General features: G+C 37.5%; 1 protein-coding gene across 1 annotated transcript in view; it reads left to right on the plus strand.

The window, feature by feature from the left end:
- MED17 (mediator complex subunit 17) overlaps positions 1-24,221 on the plus strand; it is a 187,216-nt gene that overhangs the window by 69,244 nt on the left and 93,751 nt on the right. Inside the window, 2 exon segments of the mRNA XM_067112487.1 lie at positions 8,821-8,847; positions 8,849-9,025. Coding sequence (XP_066968588.1) covers positions 8,821-8,847; positions 8,849-9,025 — 204 coding nt within the window.

The raw sequence follows: 24,221 nt of genomic DNA on the forward strand, positions 1-24,221 counted from the left end.
GATGAAATCACGAGAAAATAAAGGAATGGAATCTTGATTTTTACACAAACAAACATGCCCCCACAACGGGCAGCCGCGATTCCATGAATGTCATATATTAACGAAAAAAATAGCTAAATTAACTTCACAACAAGATGTATTTAAGTTATATTTCGACTTAAAAACACTTCGTATAACGAAAAATATCCTTGTCCCAAATAAATAAAGTATCCATATTCATTTACGCTAACTAGAAGCAAGAAAAGCGATTTGAACTTAGTTAAATGCGGAAATAAACACCGCGATATCGATTCTCAAAACAAAACATTGATCGCAATTTATAATACAAAAGCAATATGAGAATATACGCAATTGGAAACAATGTAGTAAAGCATAACTTTTTAAAAGACCCATGAAAAAGATGCACATTCATTGTGTTGATGTTTGTGTAATACTGTTAATATGTGAATAGAGTTCAGTATAATGTAGGCTAGGCTAACAGTTTGTTGATGCAGCACACTGCACCACGAAATCGAAGCGGCCGGCGAGGGAGTTAGCGCAGCGACCTGGGAACTATGAAGATATGGAACATGATGAGTGTACAGTATAAATAAAGGCAATAGCCACGAAGGGGAAAGTGAAACATGGAGTGGTTGCTAGGTCTTTCGACTTACTGCCCATTACTTAGCAGACTGATAAGAAGTATAAAAAAAGCAGTTTACAAGAAAGCTCATATAATTGACACATGGGGATCATAAAGGGACAGATATACATGGAATCCAATACAGTTGAAGAATTAGTGGACCTACCAAAACAAAGGTAAATATTTGATAGGTTTCACAAAAGATAAGGCCCAACAGTTTGGAAATAGGGAAGAGTCAATTAAAGGATTGTACAGGGAAAGAGACTGACCACCAAAAATGACCTTGGAATGAATAAGCTGATTACATATGTTTATAATAGTACAACCACCCAATATATTCTCCTTTTGGTAAACAATAACAGTTTTTGCAAAGTGAACAATCAAAAAAAATGTATTAAACATACGAATACATAGAAAATATATACCAGGTAACTAATTAGTAATTGAGTCAGTGATTTTATCTTTCAGGTAATTTTTTAACATTTTAATAATACAGGGGTTCAAATAATACATGCCAGGGATAAGGTTAAAATTACAGCTGGAAGTATAATAGTAGATTCTAAAAGATTTCTTGAAGAGAAATCTTTCAACCTGGTAATCACTGAAATTTCAGTCCAATTTATTATGTAAGAGTTGTCACTTGAATGAATATTGCGTTGGATGTTTGCCCAGTTTTGACAGAATACTTATGCTGTTTAATTCTTACTTTTAAATCCTATGCAGCCTGTTATCAGCACTGTTGGCTTAATATCATATAAACTTTCAAAATATATTACTGAGCTCTTTTTCCCGTTACTTGGAACTATCGCTGATTCTCAAGTATATAATTCACTAGATTAGGTTGATAAATTGAATAAAATCCCTTTTTGTCCCACTGATAGCTTTGTTAGTTTTGATGTTTGTTCTCTTTTTACTAAAGTCCCCATAGATTTTATTTTAGAGTATCTTAGTAACGAACTAATCCATCATGAATTACCTCTACCTGTAAGTCATATTTCACTCACTAGTTGTGGATTTGTTATTTTGTAAGTTTATATTTAATGACAAATTCTACCAACAAATATTTGGTATGGCAATGGGCAACCCTTTACCCCTTGTATATGGAATTTTTTGAAAAATTATATTTACCTAATATCATTTATACTCCTTTAAAGTGCTGTAGATATGTTGGTATTTTATCTGTTTTGCCTGCTGGTATTGCTGTAAATGATTTACTCTCTATTTTAAATAAACAGATACCATCTATTAAGTTTACTTTAGAATTAGAAAAAGAACAATTTTATTCAGGCCACCATCTTAATATCAAAATATCCACTTTTTTTCTATGTTTTTATGAGCATTGCGCATTCTCAGTCCCCAGTATTTAGATCAAGAAATCAGATATATAAAAAAGATATGGACAGAGTTACATTATCCTTCACATCCACTAGATATTTGCCATAATAAAGCCCACAAAAAGTTGTAAAGTGAAAGTAACAAGGAGAAAGAAACCCCTAAGAACATTCTTAGCTTGCCTTATTTTAGTGGTTTGAAACCATAAAATAATTGTTAAAATCTTTTAATGTCAACCTGGTTTTTCCCTATAATAACACACTAAAAGTAATGTTAATAAAAAATAGCCCTGAGGGAAAGCAACAACATAATATATAAAATTCCATGCTTGGACTGCTCTTCTTTTTATATTGGCCAATCCAGTAAGGATTTAGAAGTAAGAATTAAACAGCATAAGTATTCTGTCAGAACTAAAATCCAATGCAATATTCATTCATTTAAAGGAAAACTCTCACAGGATAAATTGGACTGAAAGTTCAGTGATTGCCAGATCAAAAGATTTCTCTTAACGAATTCTCTTAGACTGCTATTACTGTATACAGCTTACTTCCGATTGTAATTTTAATCTTAGCCCTGGCATGTATTATTTGGACCTCTGTATTATAACAAAATCCCTTGCACTTTGCAACTAGGCCCCACCCAATGCACGCCAGTGATTGGTTAGCTCTCGAAAGGGGAATGACGTCACGTTAGTTAACATTTCAAATGAATACCAATAAGGATTTGACTCTGTTCGGCAATGTTGAGCTCCGTGCATGAATGACGACACCACAGATTCGAGTTCCTGGTATTGTGAGGTATGCAGTTGATATCTCCGATGAAAGGTATATTAAGTTATATAAAATCATATCAAGATTATGGATCATTCTCTCTCTGCATCTTTTTTTTTTTTTTTTTGTGCAGCCCAGATACACAAGCATCTTACATCTTTTTAATTGGTGTTGGCCTACATAAGCCATTTCACATAGGTCACTTTAATTGAAATGAAGCATAGACTTATGAAGCCATGTCTGATATTAGGGTATTAATTCATCATAATCCTGCATGTCAAATGTTAATATCATTGTAAGGTTATGTCAATAAATCAAATTCTTATATTTTGAGGCAATGACATGGCATAGGCCTACATGTCAGTTTCTTATATTTTGAGGCAATGATGGGGCATAGGCCTTCACATCAATTTCTTATATTTTGAGGCAATGACAGGACATAGGCCTACACATCAAATTCTCGTATTTTTAGGCAATGACAGGACATAGGCCTACACATCAAATTCTCGTATTTTGAGGCAATGACAAGACATAGGCCTAAATATCAATTTCTTGTTGCAAATAGTTTTCTACCCATATCAGTTTAAAATAGAGTAGCTTTTAATATAGAAGCTTCGACCCAATGATATATAATGTATATGCATACGGTGGAATGTACACGTATAAGCACTTGCATATACACATACATGCGTACGTGCGTTGATGGCCATATTAACTGCAACGCCACTTATACCACAGAGAAAAAAGTAAAACTTGTGGGCATGTCGCTGATGGCACACACAGACCAATCATAGGGCTGTCCTAGCCTTACTCACAGCTATTGAACTGCTCTTAATAGATTATATAGAAAATATATTTGTAAAAGGAATAACAAATTATATTACTGTGATGATTAAATACAAGTCTACTGTAGCATTTCTATGAAAATGAAGGCTATGGTAGGAAGGCATCATAAGATACATAACGAAATAAGAAAAAAAATAAATGAAAGCTGAAAAAGAGGTGTATGAGATAACCCAAACCAGTCTGATTCATTTGAATTTGGGGGCATTCTTGTAGATTACCCTGTTGGACAAAAGGATACATAGTGTCAGGAAATCTCTCTCTCTCTCTCTCTCTCTCTCTCTCTCTCTCTCTCTCTCTCTCTCTCTCTCTCTCTCTCTCTCTCTCTCTCTTTGTTGTTAGAAGAATATTCGAGGATAGAATATATTCATCAAGATCTCAATTACCTTTTAATTAAAACAAATGACTAAGTTTCAGTTGAAAATAGGTAGATAATTCTTTATACTAGTATTTTTTTATAGCATAGTCGCTGTTTCATCCTCAAGGAGTCATCTTCCATGGTCTACCAGAGCTCCATGGTGACCAAACTAATATCAAAGAATTCTCTTCTAGTTGGTCTTTTGGCCAGGTATTGTGTCGTAATGATTGACATTATAACACATGATGGAGTATATAATGGACTCAAAGATAAGAGGGCACTTTCCCTTATCTTCAGCGAAGCTGAACCCAGTTTTTCCAATGTCAAATAACCTGCAAGAAAGAGAAGTGACTATTGCACATGTGCATCCGCCCTCTTGTTTACAACTGGGCCGTTAAAAGAAGGAGCCATTACTCTCTGTTGGTCAATGCAGGTTGATCCCTTTGCCCAAATCCCATGCCTTTTCATCAGGGAAGTGGGAGGGTTTTGAGGACTCAACAGTGACTACCAAAAATAGGTTTTTCCTACGTCAAAACCTGTTTTTTGATAGCGTAGTTGCTGTTTTGTCCTCATGGAGCTTTACAAAAGAAATTGACAGGTGACGAAAAAAGGCTAGATATGTTCCATAGAGAAACCCACGAATGCGCGAGTCCACGAATCATGAGAATGCGAATACAGGGGGTTTACTTATGCATTTTTACAGGGTTTTTTCTGTGTTTAAACTATCAAAATGGGCAGTTCTAAGTGTTTTTAGAGGGGTTTTAAGTATTCGCGGATTTTAGCTATTTGCGGGGGGGGTGTGGGACACATCCCCCGTGAATACGGGGGTTCACTGTATACCTTTTTGAAGACAAACGTCTTGCGATTACAACAATCATGGCATACTAGGCTGCATTAACGGAACCCTTGCTTTATGGATTCGGGATTGACTCCAGCATAGAAGTTGTAACTTCCCTTCTGTGGTCTTTTGCTCTACAAAGACCTCCTGCAGAAAGATTTCCAATTACTTGGTCCCTGAACAAGGTACTTAGACTTCTGTCAACCCTTCAATTCAATGGACCCAATACAACTGCAACTCACATATTAGTGAACTGAGCTCTTAGATCGGGGACGATATATCACCCACATTGCTGATAATCAATCATTATTGTCCCCTGGCCCATCATTCCTGGTCAAGAATGAGGATCCTTTAAGAAGGAAATCTATTCTTATAAGAAAACTCAATTTAGTAGACAAACATTATTCCCAGTTCAAGCACTTAAGGTTTAGCTAGAGGTCATGGCAAACATCCTAGAAGGTCCAATTTTTCTACACCCTAGCATGAATAAACCACTCTCTCTACAAGGGCTAAGAATAATTTTAGCATCCCTCATTAAAAAGGCAAACCCACACTCCTTTCCCAGGTCACATGATATTAGGAAAGTATGTCGTTGGCTTTCTTCAGAAATGTCTCTTTCGAAGAAGTCTCCAAATGTACAGGGTGGTCATCAGAGACAGTATTCTTAAAACATTACTGCCATGAGCTTGTACAAATTTGACTACACTGTATCAGTAGGTGGAATGGGTGGTCCTGATCCCATAGGCGCTACAGCGGAAAACCAGGGGTCTTCATAACGGGTGGGTATGATGACTATTGCTGGGTAAGGTGTGACAAGACTGAAACCATACCCAACATACTTAGGTAGGCCACTACAAAACTTCACCCTAAAAAGGTAGGTTCTTGTTTAGTTTCTTGTTTTTTGTTTTAAAAACCCCAAAAGGTTTTTTAGAATAAAGAATGGCACTTGAAACTTGTGGCTTGACTCAGACCAGAAATGTTTTGTTTTTTGTTTGGGTAGTTGGGATTAAAATTTTGAGTGCTTAAGCCTTTTGTCACCTGTCAATTTCTTTGTAAAGCTCCTTGAGGATGAAACAGCAACTACACTATCAAAAAACAGGTTTTGACGTAGGAAAAACATATTTTTGGTAGTTGTTGTTGAGTCCTCAAAACCCTCCCACTTCTCAAAACCCTCCCACTTCCCTGGCAAAAAGGCATGGGATTTGGGCAAGGGATCATCCTGCTTTGACCAACAGAGAGTAATGGCTCCTGGTCTTTTACCAATCCGGTCATAAACAAGATATGCAATAGTCACTGCTAATTCTAGAAGGTTTTGGCATTTGAAAAACTGGGTACAGCTTCGCTGAAGATAGGAGAAAATGCCCTCTTATCTTTGAGTCCATTATACTCTATCACGTGTCATAGTGATTATCATTATGATGCAATACCTGGCTACAAGACCAGAGTAAAAGATATTTCTTTTATATTAGTCTGGCCACCATGGAGGGGTAATTCCTTGACGACTCAACAGTGACTACCAAAAATAGGTTTTCCCTATGTCAAAACCTGTTTTGTAAACATATGTAATCAGCTTATTCATTCCACGGTCATTTTTGGTGGTCAGTCTCTTCCCCTGTATAATCCTTTAATTGACTCTTTAATTACTGTATTTTCATAAAAAAATGATTTACTAATTTTCAAGTATTAATGTAAATACAGCAAAATATTTATAAAATATTTTTTTAATGCATATTGATTATTTAGGTACTGTACAGTATTTAACTGCTGTACTTGTGAATTCCCAGTTTTCCCCCATGTACTGTAAAAAGAAAACGGGGCTTCTACAATACTGTATGAGAGAAAATGTATGTTCCTGGATATAGGGATAACTTGAATAGTTTTCACACTTAGCTGTAAGCCATATATTTTTAAGGGTAATGGTGTCAGCCATTAAGCGGGGTTTTCAGCGCTGTTATCGCTGCTTTTCGGTTAGCCAAGATTTTTGGTCAGCTGTTAATTGGGACTGTCTGTATATACATACATACATACGTACACACACATGCAAGGAACCCTCACAAATTTATATATAGATCATAAACACTCCAATTTGTATTGATAATATATCTGCACAAGAGCAAGAAAGACAAGCTTGTATCAAACAGTCCACTCATATCAAACACAGGCAAATGATGGGCTTTCAATAATTATGTTTTATCTTGGGCTACACATAAACCTATGCCCCCCAAAAATGTTAAAGCATGTAGTATTATTTATTTTCTTACTTATACTCATGGTAATTACTTTGTTTGTTACCATGTCGAGGTTTGAAAATAGTGTTATTGTTTCACAGCCATTGCATTACCCAGTAATGTAAAGAAACTTAGCCTGTCTTGTGAAATAGATAAATATGTAAGGAAAATTAATATTTTCTTAGCCTATAAGAAGTAATTGGAAGGAAAATGCAGTAGGACACTGGCACTCTGCCTCCTTTCAACAGATAATCAGAGAATTTGTTATGATTGAGGTTAGGAAGTGAATGCACTAAGGGATACATAACACTTTGATTCCTGGGAGAAATTCTCTTTACAGGAGACAGCTGATTCTCTTTCATTCGTGATGGAGCAGCTGCCCTGGCATTAGAACCCTGGTAGAGGTATTAAGAGGAGGTGATGTTGGTGCTCTCTAATGGCTTCTTTTTCAAGTGAGGGCTTATCTCCAGAAATCCTGAAGGTCTGAGGACCAATTTGAAGCTGAGCCCTGGATAGCATTTAGGGAAACCTGTAATTATTGGGTTCTCCAGGATGCCATCTTACCATGTTTGGCATGCATAGTAGATGCCTTAAAAATTCATGAGTAGTGGATTATCTAAACCATGAAACACTCTATCATTAGATTTTTTGAGTTTAGTTTGGTAGAGGGTTTTGGCTCCGCAGTTTCTTCACTGTGCATTATTGCATTCTCATATAGTATTCTGCAAAATTCATTGCCTCTTATCTCATTTGTTGGAGGGCACTATTCATTACCACTTTAGCTGCTCCTAGAGGGACCTTTTAGAGGCGTGGGTCCTTCCAAGCCTTAGGTTTCCTGATGAGCTTTAGTGGAATATTATATTGTGGCTAAGTTGTGAAGCTTTTCATTAAAGTTGCTTTACTTACCAGGGTTCCTGTCTTGTACATATCGCTCCCTGTTGTTTTTGAGAGAATTGGGTTCTGATGCTTATATATATTCCTGTACTCTCAGTTGGATTCTTATGGGCTTTGGTTATCCAATCTGGATTTATCAGGAGCTCAGCACTTTGCTCCTACATTTTAATTTGGAATTATTTTAAGCTTTGAGTTACAGTAGTTGTGAAATATACTGCATGCAGATATAATCTTGCCTAAAAGCAAAATTTTTAAAAGCAAAAATTTTAAAAGCTATATTGTTATTGCTGTCATAATGAGATACTTTACATCTGTGTATATATTGCACACTGCTATAGTGGGATATGATGTTATATTTTTTAAATTCTTAAAGTTCCATATATAATCTGAAGATTTTAGGGGATTGCAGCTGTAGTCTCATTGAGAGAGAGAGAGAGAGAGAGAGAGAGAGAGAGAGAGAGAGAGAGAGAGAGAGAGAGAGAGAGAGAGAGAATGTCACCTAGCACCAATGTAATAATGAGGAACGAGAGAAAAAAGTTACATAGTGAGGATTAGTACTATGCTATAATTATTACACATATCCAAATACTCAACATTCATATTTCAGTAGCAGAACTTTTTTGGCAATGTTCTTTTCAAGATTTTCAATACATTCATGTAATCATTATTGAAAGTATGTAGTTTTCTTTTGGCCTAATGGATAATTTGTTTTGGCATATGTGTAAAGTCAGTAAATAGATGGAATTAGATTTAAAAATTGAGCTTAGCATATCACAACCATCATGTTGGATCTTAAGAACTTTCTAAGGGCTAACCAGTAAGGCTGTGAGAGAAAATTCGTAAGCAGAATTACTGGTATGTAGCCATGAAATGTCAAGATTACATTATATTATGTACATTTTGTTAATACTGTATTGATGTGTTTGTATTTCTAGAGTCTTCAGTCTGCAGCATCAATACTGAATAAATGGTGCTGATCGACTTCGGGCATCTCAAGCAGAGTTAGGAAGACCAAACCGATCTGTGCTTGATTTTCATATTGAATTATTAAAGTTACGCCAGAACTGGAGATTGAGAAAGGTCGCTAATAACATAATTGGTGATCTTTCATATCGTTCAGCTGGATCCACCTTTAAACATGTAAGTACATTTGATGGAACTATAAACTAAAAATCAAACTGATAGTGACCTGAACAAAATTGTGCATTCATACTTTGATATTTTATTTTGATAACATTCTCCATTTATAGTGAAGTGTAGTCATGTTAACCCTTAAACGCCGACTGGACGTATCGTAAGTCGACTAAAATTGTTTGTCGGGTGACGAGTGGACATACCGTACGTTGTAGTACCGTACGTCGACTACAAAAAATTTCAACCTTCGGTCAACTTTGACTTGACCGAAATGGTGGAAAAACACAATTGTAAGCTAAAACTCTTACATTCTAGTAATATTCAATCATTTACCTTCATTTTGCAACAAATTGGAAGTCTCTAGCACAATATTTCGATTTATGGTGAATTTTTAAAAAAACTTTTTCCTTATGTGTGCGCATGGTAACTCGGCCGAACATCTCAGAAATTCTTTTGTCACTTTGTCGTAATGTTTGCACCATTTTATATTAGTTGTTACATGAAGTTTTATATATGAAAATGTGCGCAATTTCATGTAGAATACAGCTAAAAATAACTCATGGTTGTAGCTTTTATCAGTTTTGAAATATTTTCATATAAATCACGATAAGTGCCAAAATTTCAACTTTCGGTCAACTTTGACTCGACCGAAATGGTCGAAAAATGCAATTGTAAGCTAAAACTCTTACATTCTAGTAATATTCAATCATTTACCTTCTTCATTTTGCAACAAATTGGAAGTCTCTAGCACAATATTTCGATTTATGGTGAATTTAAAAAAAAAATTTTTTTTCCTTATGTCCGTGCGCGGTAACTCGGCTGAACATCTCAGAAATTCTTTTGTCACTTTGTCATAACGTTTGCACCATTTTATATTAGTCGTTACATGAAGTTTTATATATGAAAATTTGCGCAATTTCATGTAGAATACAACAAAAAATAACTCATAGTTGTAGCTTTTATCAGTTTTGAAATATTTTCATATAAATCACGATAAGTGACAAAATTTCAACCTTTGGTCAACTTTGACTCGACCGAAATGGTCAAAAAATGCAATTGTAAGCTAAAACTCTTACATTCTAGTAATATTCAATCATTTACCTTCTTCATTTTGCAACAAATTGGAAGTCTCTAGCACAATATTTCGATTTATGGTGAATTTCTGAAAAAAAAAACTTTTTCTTACGTCCGCACGCGGTAACTCTGCCGAACATCTCAGAAATTCTTTTGTCACTTTGTCGTAATGTTTGCACTGTTTTATATTCGTCGTTACATAACATTTTATATATGAAAATTTGCGCAATTTCATGTAGAATACAACAAAAAATAACTCATGGTTGTAGCTTTTATCAATTTTGAAATATTTTCATATAAATCACGATAAATAGAAAAAATTCGACCTTCGGTCAACTTTAACTCGACCGAAATGGTCGAAGACTGCAATTGTAAGCTAAAACACTTACATTCTAGTAATATTCAATCAATTACCTTAATTTTGCAACAAACGGGAAGTCTCTAGCACAATATTTCTATTTATGGTGAATTTTTGAAAAAACTTTTTTTTACATCTGCGCTCGTTACGAATTCATGCATCATTTTGTGATAATGTTTTCTCTGTGTTGCATTGATCGTTTTACAATTTGTTATATACCAAAATCATCGCAATTTAGTGTACAATACAAAGAAAAAAAATAACTCATTAGCTTTAACCGTTTTGCTCACAGAGCGATTTGTATACAATTATATATGAAAATTTTTTTGCACTGTCATATATTTCAATATTTATATATGATAATGATATTTTTTTTCATTTCTGATGTTTGCATACTAAACTTCAGGCAGTGACAAAAAAAAGGAGCCAAAAATGAACTCTTAATCTTAAAAACTAAGCGTGCTGTGATTTTTTTAAAAAACTTTTTTTCCGCTTCGGCACTAACTCCTGAACACCGCTGGCATACAGCAGACACTTTTGTAAATAGAGGCTCAGCGTTTAAGGGTTAAGTAGAAACAGTTTACATGTTTTGGGGAACCTGTCCTCTTAATTGCCACAGACTTTGCTGTGTGCCTATTATTACATATAATAAAGGCAATACCTGTATCTGTTTTTACTCTCTACTGCTTATTCATCTATTACAATCCTCAGTGCTTCATTTTTATTCATTGTTATTAGATTAAATGACAGAATTCTTATGTTCTTTTTTTAATGCTGCGTTTGTTTTGCTCTTGTTCGGGAAGGTGGTTTTGAGTGTATTGTTGGTATAGTATTAAGATTTCTGAGTACAATACTACAATATTTTTTATTTCTTTTAAATGAATCCTTGTAATTATTACTTTATAAGTCAGGGACATCATATTGTTATCCTATTTCCTTGTAAGAATTTCACAGGGCTATTCAGAAAAAATATAAATACAGGCAGTCCCCGGTTATTGGCGGGGTTCCGTTCTGAGGGTGCGATGATAACTGAAAATTGCCACTAACTGAAAATTGGCATTTTTCAGTGATTTTTGGGGCTCATCGGTGCTGATAAGCGGAAATCAGCAATTTTCGTCGCCGAAAATTGCCAATTTCCGTTGCTAGACAAGCTCCATAAAACTGGATCGCCGTTAACTGAGCCCTCCGTTAACCGGGAACTGCCTGTACTTAAGATTTATTTTTTTAAATAAATACCTCTCCATTTTAAATAAATACCTCTCCATTATGTTGCTTTTACTTCCGTGCCAGCAGTAGTTTGACAGATTGAAACAAAAAAATGCAAACACTCGGTTTTCTATTAATATCTGTCTTCTATCCGTATACTTCTCCTACCCCCCACCAAGGGATCAATAGGTACAAACATTTGTAGCTGGTCAGACTACTTCTGTCCACTTTGAATGTGGGGAGGTAGGGAGGGAATTTATATAATGGAGAGGTAAGTACTTAAAAAATAAATCTGAAATTAGGTGTTTATATTTTTTAAATGAACCTTACCTCAACAGCATATAGTTGATTCCCATGTTTGAAGAAGGAGGTGGGCAAAGTGGAAATCAACCGACCCTTTAAAGGCTATTTAGTAACAAAATATTTTGTACAAAACAAGTGTATGTTACCCAGTGAATTTAATCCATAGGATTATTACTGCCACCTTAGGAGGATTGTCAACTCAGGTACAAGATCCTTATCATGAAGATGCCTGAAGTCTCGTTGGAGGGTGGTCCCCTTCAGCAGGGAGAGGTAGGTTTACTGTGGTAAAACCCTGCAAAGGCAACGATGGATAACTGACAAGTACATACATGCAAAAAGGTATACTTCTAATACAGGCAGTCCCCTGGTTATCGACGGGGGTTCTGTTCCGACGGCATGACAATAAGCGAAAATTGGAGATTTTCTGTGTTTATTAGCGCCAAAAATTGCCTCTGTTAGGTATGTATCAGCACCAATACGCGAATATTGGTGCCGGTAAGCGGAAATCAGTGCCGAAAATCATTTTTCGTTGCTAGACAAGCCCCAAAAAACCAGATCACCGATATCCGACCTCGCCGATAACCAGGGACTGTCTGTACTCAACATTGAGCACCACTAAGCTTCCCAACAACCCCAACCAGGTTTAAAAATCATTAGGTCAAAAAAGGCTACCGATCAATTCAGGACATAATATCCCTTGCACAAACCATAATCATATTTAATCTCCACACCATGAAGATAAACCAAAGCAAATACAAGACTGCTATGCCACTGAGTGACGTCAGTATCTTATCCAAAGATAAGTTCTTTCTTAGTTTAAAAGATGTAGCCATTGCTCACATGCCAAGTGGCTTACCTTTCATTAAGGATAGAAATTACCATGAAGGTCCTTAACCAAACACCTAGTGAAAACAACATTACATTCCTATTCTTCAGAATCTCTGGTTTCCGAATAATTATACACAGAACCTTTGCATCAGGTTTAATTCTTGTAGTGCAATTCCAGCAACTCTTTAAGTCCGTACTGGACCCCCAAGAGATCAAGTTCCCTATGCCCTAGTGACTCCAGGCTAGGTAAAGATACTTTTGTAGGTAAGGGCCTAACCCAAAACTGCACTTAGCCCAACATAAGGCAAAAATAATTGCCTTGTCTTAGCAAAGCCTACCTTATATGACTAAGATTGTGGCTCTCACTCTTTAGCTGTCTAAGCCTGCTGTGAAGTTTCTATACAAACTTCTTTACAATGAGCTTGTTGTAAATGATTCAGAGGGTGACAAAATAATGAACTGAAGAACCACATATAGATTCCAAAGTAAGGTATGAAGCAGAGACCCAGGAAACACCACCTTAACACCTTGAAAAACACCCTCAGACAAGCCCATAGCCACAGCCAGCATGGCCCTTTAGCCTTAAAAGCTGCTACCAAGAAGTTTCCTCATGCTTAAGAAACAACAGAAACCTAACCATGTTGTTTAAAGGTATCTGTGCTGGAAAAAAATCCCATAATATGGGACCATGACATATCCTGGCCACTGGTGTCGGCAGAATCCATTAGTGGGTTCTCTTTCAGCACTGATAATGGCATTAGTGCGAGATCCCGCCTTGAGCTCACCAGAACCATGTACCATACCTCGCAGTCATCTACGGCTTGTGGAATTGTGATGACATTTTCATCTCTCAGTTGCTTGCATCCACCAGTGAAAGAAACTGGAAATCCAGCCATCCCTGGTCACCTGGGGTAATGAATGCCAAGAGACAACTTACAAAGTTGTCCTAATACATTGATGACTTCCTGAAACCTAGCAAAAGTAGGAAAGGCATTACAGTCTGGACCTAACCAGGGAACAGCTTGGTGTCCCTGTGCAAGCTAGAGGACCTTGCTCTGGTAAACTAAAAATTGGCAAAAACAAGACTCCACTTAAGTCTCAACAGGTCCATAACAGGGGATCCCCACAGCCCACTGTCTACAGCCAACCTCTGGAGGTTGAGCCACTTCCATTGCTATTATTTATCTCAGCAGCTGAGAGTACATCACTAAACTTTTCATAATGAACAATTACCTAATTTAAGATTTATTTTTTAAGTACCTACCTCTCCATTATATAAATTGCCCTCCCTACCTCCCCACATTCAGAGTGGACAGAAGCAGTCTGACCAGCTACAAGTGTTTGTATCTATTGGTCCCCTGGTGGGGGTTAGGGGAAGTAGATGGACAGAAGACGGATATTCATAGGAAACCGAGTGTTCGCATTTTTTGTTTCAATCTGTCAAACTACTGCTGGCACGGAAATAAAAGCTGTATAATGGAGAGGTAAGTATTTAAAAAATAAATCTTAAATTAAGTATTCATATTTTTTGGGAATAGACCTGTGAAATTCTTACAAGGAAATAGGGATAACAATGTGATATCCCTGAGTTGTACAGTAATAATTACTAGGGTTCATTTAAAAGAAATAAAAAATATTGTAGTTGTATTTGATTAACCCTTAAACGCTGAGCCTCTATTTACAAAAACGTCTCCCGTATGCTGGCGGCGTTCGGTGAGTTAGCGCCAAAGCGGATTTTTCAAAAAATCACAACACGCTTAGTTTTTAAGATTAAGAGTTCATTTTTGGCTCCTTTTTTTGTCATTGCCTGAAGTTTAGTATGCAACCATCAGAAATGAAAAAAAATATCATTATCATATATAAATATTGAAATATATGACAGCGCAAAAAAAATTTTTCATATATAATTTTATACAAATCACGCTGTGAGCAAAACGGTTAAAGCTAACGGGTTATTTTGTTTTTCTTTGTATTGTACACTAAATTGCAATGATTTTGGTAAAACGATCAAAGCAACACAGAGAAAATATTATCAAAACGATGCATGAATTTGTAACGCTGGACGTAAAAAATGTTTTTCAAAAATTCACCATAAATCGAAATATTGTGCTAGAGACTTCCCGTTTGTTGAAAAATTAAGCTAATTGATTGAATATTACTAGACTTTAAGTGTTTTAGCTTACAATTGCAGTTTCGACCATTTCAGGTCAAGTTAAAGTTGACCGAAAGTCAAATTTTTCTATTTATTCTGATTTATATGAAAATATTTCAAAACTGATAAAGCTACAACCATGAGTTATTTTCTGTTGTATTGTACATGAAATTGCGCACATTTTCATATATAAAACTTTATGTAACGACTAATATAAAATGGGGAAAATATTATGACAAAATGACGAAAAGAATTTCTGAGATGTTTGGCGAGTTACAGCGCGAGCGTAAGGAAAATGTTTTTAAAAAATTCACCATAAATCGAAATATTGTGCTAGATACTTCCAATTTATTGCAAAATGAAGGTAAATGATTGAATATTACTAGAGTGTAAGAGTTTTAGCTTACAATTGCGTTTTTTTTCCATTTCGGTCGAGTTAAAGTTGACCGAAGGTTGAAATTTTGGCAGTTATCGTGATTTATGTGAAAATATTTCAAAACTGATAAAAGCTACAACAATGAGCTATTTTCTGTTGTATTCTACATGAAATTGCGCACATTTTCATATATAAAAGTTTATGTAACGACTAGTGTAAAACGATGCAAACATTACGACAACGTGATGAAAAAATTTCTGAGATGTTCGGCCGAGTTACCACGGGCAGACGTAAGGAAAAAGTTTTTTTTTTTTCAGAAATTCACCATAAATCGAAATATTGTGCTAGAGACTTTCAGTTTGTTGCAAAATGAAGGTACATGATTGAATATTACTAGAATGTAAGAGTTTTAGCTTATAATTGCATTTTTACCATTTTGCTCGAAGTTAAAGTTGACCCGAAGGTTGAAATTTTGGCAGCTATCGTGATTTATATGAAAATATTTCAAAACTGATAAAAGCTACAACCATGAGTTATTTTCTGTTGTATTCTACATGAAATTGCGCACATTTCCATATATAAAACTTTTTATGTAACGACTAATATAAAATGAAGCAAATATTACGACAACGTGATTTAAAGAATTTCTGGCGCGGACGTAAGGAAAAGAGTTTTTCAAAAATTCACCATCAGTCGAAATATTGTGCTAGAGACTTCCAGTTGGTTGCAAAATGAAGGTAAATGATTGAATATTACTAGAATGTAAGAGTTTTAGCTTACAATTGCATTTTTACCATTTGGTCAAGTCAAATTTGACCCGAAGGTTGAAATTTTAGCAGTTATCGTGGTTTTATATGAAAATATTTCCAAACTAATAAAAGCTACAATCATGGGTTGTATTTTGTTGTATTTACATGAAATTGCACATTTTCATATATAAAACTTTATGTAACGGGTAATATAGAACAAGCGCAAAAATTACAACAAAATGACGAAAGAATTTCTGAAATTTTAAATGCCGAGTTACATGAGCGTTAGAAAAAAGTTTTTCAAAAATTCCATAAATCGAAATATTGTGCTAGAGACTTCCAATTTGTTGTAAAATGAAGGTACATGATTGAATATTACTAGAATGTAAGGGTTTTAGCTTACAATTGCGTTTTTACCATTTGGTCGGTCAAAGTTGACCGAAGGTTGAAATTTTTTAATTAGGCGTACAGTCACGTCCACTTGGCACAACAGACAATTTTAGTCGACGTATGATCGTCCAGTAGGCGTTTAAGGGTTAAGGGCCACATTCACTCACTGATTGGCTTAGGAACTTTATTTAATTGTCTTACCCTTGTTTGACCTCTCAGACTTTCTCTTCTCTATGTGTAAGCCCTTATAATCCCTTGAAATTGGAACACCACTGTTTTCAGTCTTTTTTCATGTAATTTGAGAAAGCAAAGGAAGCCTGCTCACGCAGAGATAACGAGATGTCTGAAAATTAGGAAGTGGTCTAGATTAATGTTGTCATGATCTGTGATCATCCAGCAGTCAGTCTTGATAGCCCCATGTACCCCCACTACTAATGCTACTAAGGTCACAACAGTGTGAGAAGTCCCAGTCCCACCTGTAGGCTGCCATAGGAGTTGTACTAGACGATCGTAAACAGTGAAACGTGGATTTACCATAGGCCTGCCTGCCTGCCAAAATTTGATCTCCTTAGGCTCTCCTTTGAAGATCCTCATGTAGGCCTAGGAGGAGATAATTTACGGGCTTCAGTTGGCCAGAGAGAACTATATGAAACAGAAATCACAAGATGGCCAAGTGGTTACAACGAGTGAAGGGCGAACAATAGTGATTCCAGTATGGTAGACTAAGAAATCCTGTAAGTGAACAACTCTTGACGCTATTCAGAACTGCCCTTAGCATACTTCTTCACCAAAACCCTACTCGACCCCAGTGCCATCTTTTTACATAGAAGACCTATGCTACGTCACAGTGCCACAAGAACCACCAGAAATGCACAAGCCTGAATTGACAGTTATGAGCAAGGTGGGAATAAACTGAATTTAAAGTGTGTCATTGGTTCAGAAAGGGAGAAGTAATAAAATGAACTTGCATTTTTAATGTGAGGAAAGAATTCCACATGGGGAAACAATACTCAAATTCATATGTTGTTCATAATAATGGCAACGAGTTTGTGGGATTGTTCTCTGATACCCCTGGCCAGACAAATACAGTCATTTGTGATATAGATGTGGATCAGGCATTGCCAGTCCATCAACATGCAGGAGTTGCTGCAGAAAAAGCTCCGTTATATTCTGGTGTGCAAGATCATCTGACTCAGCACCTTGCAGTGGAGTTTGCCTTGTGTATTCATAGGGCAGTCCAATGGCAGGATTCAATTCTGCACAGAGTATTGATGAGTTAATCAAGTCACAAAATGGGATCCCTTTCCCTTGACAAGAACTGATGACTGACGTGCTGTTTACTAAAGGTACTGGTGTGTCCCTCACATGGATTGGGCGCTTGAATCCTCTGCTTTCATGATTCCCTATGGGTTCTCTGACAGTAATATACTGTAATGTCCTTTGGTAAGACAAACGCCCCTGCAACATTCCAGAGGATGACCCATAGGTTGATATAAGGGCTGGTATAATCCTTAGTGATACTTTGGAGGAGTATGTGAAAAGGCTGTATGCCCTGTTCAAAAGGCTTGTAGAGGCATACATGACTATTAATAGAGTTCTGCCATGCTACAGTCACATAACCTTGGACATTTCATGGGGTATGGAGCTGTCCAGCCTGACCAAGCAAAAGTCAAAGAATATCTGCAATACCTTGCAAAACAGTCATGCTGTGCTCTGCTGTTTTCTCAGTATGTTCCCTCCAAGCAATGCACCCTTAACAGATCTGCTACAAAAGAATTGTAACTCTCCATGGACTACCAAGTGCCAAGAAACATTCAAGGCACTGTCATAGATACTGAGTGCATTGCTCAAAGCACTGAATTTAGTGAAGCATTCAAAATTGCAGTGGATGGCAGTGATCTGAGGGCTGGAGGCTTGTTACTGTTGAAGGGTGGTCATGAGACTCAGAACACTATAACACATTTTACAAAGAAATTCAAAAGTCATCTGCATAATTAACACGTTGACTGCTATGTGCTCCATATATGGTTCTGGGGACTCTTTGAATGGCGATGTACCTATGTGGTACACATGCTAAGAATTATATCTTTTTCAAGTATCAAAATTTAATCAAAATGGGCTTTTTATACAAAAAATATTATTGTAATATATTGGAAATTAATTAAATTAAACTAGAACATTAACTAAACACTTTATTTATTACTGAAAATAATCTTCATTTGCTGGCAAAAGGGCATATTTTTTTAAATTCTTTCTTTCTTTCAGTAAAAAAAATAGAAAACATTATCATTATATCAACAAAAATGCTATCCTTTTAACCCTAGATTATATTTATATAAATTCAGTAGAAAAATAAATCAGTTTGGTAAACATTTTACTTCTGAAAAAAATTAATGATCGGGTATTATTTTACTTATGGACATTAATTGCTTTCAACATAAAATATAGGTTTTCCGTTGTATTATGATGTGATTTGCATGATTTTGAGGTTTATTTCCATCGCAAATGAATACTTATCCTTCCCGGCAAATGATATACTGTATACAAAATTAATAAAATTAAAACTTGTCAGAATACTGCACCCCTCTCCATAGCTAATACGGCAAAACTGTGTTTACTGATTACAGTTTTGCCGTATTAGCTATGGAGAGGGTTGCAGTATTCTGACAAATCGTAATTTTATTAATTTTAACTATATATCATTGCGAGGAAGGATAAATATTCATTTCGCGATAAATAAACCTCAAAATCATTCAAATCACATCATAATACAACAGAAAAACCTATATTTTATGTTGAAAGCAATTAATGTCATAAATAAATAATACCTAATAGTGTCCTTTTCTTGGTGAAAAATATCCATTTATATTTTGTATGATGAAGGAAATCATGTAGTATTTAGAGTACAAGTATAAAATTAATATTCTTTCTGTTTTGCTTCTACATAAGAAAAACAAATTAACTTTTCATCATATTGGGCAATGGGTAATTTGTATATCAGTCTATATGTAGTGTGTATGTAATGCATGTATGTATGTATGTATGTATGTATGTATGTATATATATATATGGATAGACACGTACAGAAAAATGGGCTACTGTATACAGATGGGCAGATACAGTATATGAATAAGAACTGCAGAAGACCTAAATAATTTACTTGTATATAAATACTTTTATTTATACAAAATACAAATTTATATTACCAAAAAATACAGCCTGTATATATGTTTCCTAATGTGTGTCTGTCTGTAACATGTATGTGCATCTTATATGTATTATATTCATGTGTATGTATATATATATTCCTATATGCACATGTGTGTACTAAAAATTTCATGTACACATGAAAACATGCAAAAGGTTATATATATATATATATATATATATATATATATATATATATATATAGGGATTTTGACAGAGGAAAAATCTATTTTCTGAGAAGGTCCCGTGTCACCGGTGAAATTCCATTACCTTGCAATTTCTAGGTATAACCTTGCTAGATATACCACCAGAAAAGAGCTTTCAGGAAAGCTGGGGTTACTACCCAGTCGAAGCGTCTTCTTGGGCGTGGGGTATAAGAAGGTGAGTGAATTACCACTACCACGGAAACCTACTCGAAAGATCTCTCCTTATCCGTCCCGGAACAGAGCGGTGAGCAGGTTACAGCCCCACCAAGCACCGCGCCAGGACGGCGACACCAGCGCCACCTACCTCATTCCATGCTAGCACTAACCCCAGACTTATGTGCAGAGGGAGGGGAGAAGTACTATGTGATTCAGGGAGGTCACGGGTGACACGGGACCTTCACTCCAGAAATGAATTTTTCCTCTGTCAAATCCCTTTCTGAGTCCAGTCGTGTCAGCGGTGGAAATAAATGATAAGAGAATCATGCCAGGCTGCAACAACCAGGAAAAAGAAAATAAAAGGGTAATCTGAAGAAAGGCAAAAGTTTTACCAAAATAATTTTAGTCGCTTAATCTCTTCCGATGTAGCAAGAACTCTAAGACTAAGTTATATAAATCTAAGGCACATTAAAGAACTTAATACTATGAAACATGGGCAGATTCGTACGGCGGAGAAAAAGCCCAAAAACCTTAAAATTACTTAAATAAGGTGAAACATGAAATGTACAAAATAACTGCAAATATAACCTTAATATACACGTAAACTTAGGCTAAGCCGTAAAGACAAAATCAGTAACATTAATATATACATTCATCTGGGGTACATGGAGCCAAATAAACTGTCCGAGTACCCCACAAAGGAACAATCATGGCATATCAGATTACGCTTTTTCCATTAACAGGTACAAGAAACAACTATATGAGGAGGCAGGCAGTGGTATAATCAACCAGGAGAATAAGCAGAAGAAGTAAATGGGGCAGGCGGGCGGAAAGGAAAGGACAAGGATATGATTAATTAAGGTGGGAGATGACACTTCCCCAGCTATTGTAGAAAATTTCCAGAACCGGCGTTTTTTAAATGAGTGGGCGTTTAAACACTGAGGTGATTTCCAACCCGTAGAATTTAGATAACTCCGAAGTCCATATTATGAAAGTAATTAATTAGTAGCAACTCTCGAATATCATGAACCTTAGGGACTGGATCTGGGTTGGCCTGTTTTAATAAAATATAAAATTTGATATCTTATAGCATTTTAGTGAAAATTACCACCTTTCTCCCTGATAAAGAAGGACTGACTTACTCCTGTGGAGTTCTTGAAGGTAAGATTAGGAGTGTATAAACTGGACACCAAAAGACTGGTCTTGAGAAGGGCACCACCTTCCAAGGGACCATCTGTCCTGGGTCTTCGTTCTTAGCTAAAAATCTAGGATCAGAAAGGAGGACCTCTCAGGCGGAGGAAGTTCCTGTTCTCACCCCTCTATAGTGAGAGCCGTGCTCTGAGATTCTAGCACCTGAAGCCAAGCTAATCAAAAATAAGTCTTCCTTAACAGATCCTGATACAGAGCAATGAAAGTTATCCATCTCTGATGCTAACTTAGGGCGTCATTGAGAAACCACGGCATGTGGCTGACTGTGGGTGACACTGGTCTGCAGGCAGCGCATGCTCTGGGGATAGATGAAAAGTAGGAATCTGGGGTCGATTTTAAAGCGTGAAATACTCTTTAATGCTGACTTGATTGTGGTAATGATGGCGAACTAGGCAACTCTCAAACAATGATCTACAAAGAAGGAAACTCTAAATTAGCTGTCATGATTTTGGCTTCAGATGCTTTTTTAGAAAGAGGAGGCTAATTTCTTGACTGCTGAGTCATACTGTCTAATAGTAGAATCTCTCTTTTATCTGATTCTAAAAACAGAGTGTTGGCGGGGTCAATGTTAGCTCCTTTTGCATTTCACCGAACTTTACAAAGTCCCCATAAAACTAGGACATTCTGAATTCTTGAGGAAGCTGGCTTTAAGTCTTAGTTTTATACTGTCTGAGTCTAGAGAATGGGCTTGGGGGATCCGAAAGAAGACTCCGTGAGTCCCAGTTCCTGAAGAAGGAACCAATTGCTCTTGGCCCAATAGGGAGCTACTAGGGCTAATTGACCTTTGAATGTCTGAGTTTGTGTAAAACTTTCAGCAGTAAGTTTGTGTTGAGGAAAAAGATAAATCTTCTCCCAACTGTTCCAATCTACTGTCTGTTGCGTCATAGCGAGCGCCTGAGGGTCAGGTTGGGGGCCACATAACGGGAGCTTGAAGTTGCTCTCCGTTGCGAACAGATCCGCGGGGCCGGAACCGGCAAATCCACTTGAAAGATTCCATGTCCAGAGACCACTCCGTCTCAGACATTCCTGGACAGGGAATCCACTTCTACGTTCCGTGCCCCGCTAGGTGGGTGGCTGACAGGTGCCAACCGTGCTTGTTAGCTAAGGGAGAAGATGGCAACCATTACTTGGTTTACTCGGCCTGATTTGGAGCAGCCCCTGTTGATGCAATGAACTACCACTGCGCTGTCAATACCAGCCTGATATGAATCGGTTGGAAATGGATTTTCTTCAGAGTTAAATACCGCCATAACTTTCCAGGGTGTTTATATGGAACTGCTGGTACATTGTGGACCACGTTCCTTGTACTTTTGTTTGGTGAATATCCCCCAGCCGCTTAAGAGGCGTCTGTGTGTGAACTACTAGTGCGGGAGGTGAAGCGGAACTGTATTGGACAAGCAGCGACGAGGCCTGACGCAATCTTGTCTTTAAGATTTGAGGATAGGAGACCTTGTCTCTGAGCTTGACAGTGGCTCGCTCATACACCTCTGTTTATGTCTTTTAACTTCTTTTAATAGCAGGTTTGTCCCCTGAGCAAACTGAAAAGACAGGACCCTTTCTTGGGACAGCCCGGGATCTGTGGATTTTTGAGAAATCTCCTGGTGAGAGATGCTATCTCTCTTTCCTCTTGGGAGGCTGGAAGGACAGCGTGTGAGATGACAGATCCCAGTTGAGACCCAACCACACAGAGCCGGAAGTCCGGAGTCAAGCGGGACTTTTCTCTGTTCAGTTGGAAACTAGCGACTCAAGAAACCCATTGACTATGGGCGTGGCTTTTTGACACTCCGGAACTATTTGGTGCCAAATTATCAGTCGTCCAAATATGCTGCTAGGGATATCCCTTGAGACCGGAGTTGCTGTACTACCGTGTCCGCCAGCTTGGTGAATATCCTGGGCGCAATGTTCAGACCGAAGGGCATGACCCTGAAGGAGTAGGCTTGATTCCCGAGTCTGAAACCGGAACTGAGAAGTTCAGCGCAACCGGGCTTGTGATAATTAGCGTCTGAAAAGATCAGCATCGAAAGTGTTTGCGGCTCAGCGGAGTAGAGTCCATTACCTGAGCTACCGTAAGCATGCGGTAGCCGCATTTGTAGCGATTTAGGCAGCGATAGATCCAGGATCACTCTTTGCATTGTTCGGAGTCTTTTTGGGAACAGTGAATAACCTGCCTTGAAACTTTAGGTGCCTTACTTTCTTTGTGCTCGTTTGTTGAGCAATTCTGTCTATAATCCTTTAGGACTGCTGTGGGTGGCTGGTAAAACCTGGTTAGAGGAGGAGGGTTTTGATCCAGCTCCATCCTAGACCTTTAGACCTGTCACTGTGTGCCCAGGCTGAGGTCAGTGGTCCTGATTAAAACAGTGACCGCCTACCTGTGTTCTCTCAGTGGGAGGGGCGGGTTATTCCCCTACCACGTCAGGTCTTCCTTGAGGTGGTATTGAGCTTTCCTCTATGAGGGTTTGCCTCTTCCTCCCCTTACAACCCTATTAAGGCCGTGAAATAACCCACGGCCTTCATAGTGTGGGGTTGTATGCCGGTGAAACCTGAGTGCAGCTGGTTGGACCAGCACGCGTACTGTTGTGGGTGGAGCCTTAGAAGTGGAAGGCTGTGCCACTGCCGAGGGCCGGAGGTGGCGGACTACCGCCTGGTGGTGAGGCCTCTTATGCCTCCTGGCTTGCCCACCTCCTCGATTGGGGGCGGCCGATTCTGGGGTCTTACGTTTAGCCAGGCTGAAATACCCCAGGAAGCAGACTTTGGTTAGCCCGTGTAGCCTCAACCACTGTACTTGACCTCCTCTTCAGGAAGAGGTTAGGTCCCCCAAATCGAGCCTCACGAGCTTGTTAGGCCGTGACGGATAGTGCATCGCGAAGATGAACTTCCACTGCATTTCCAGTTTGGCCAAAAATAAGCTCAGATAAGTCAGACTGGAAGCCTGCCAGCAGGACTTGGCAAAACCTGAAAAGAAGGGCTTCCGTCCGAGCCGGGAGGCGG

This window comes from Macrobrachium rosenbergii, chromosome 12, assembly GCF_040412425.1.
Source record: "Macrobrachium rosenbergii isolate ZJJX-2024 chromosome 12, ASM4041242v1, whole genome shotgun sequence".
In the NCBI taxonomy this organism is placed as follows: Eukaryota; Metazoa; Arthropoda; class Malacostraca; order Decapoda; family Palaemonidae; genus Macrobrachium; species Macrobrachium rosenbergii.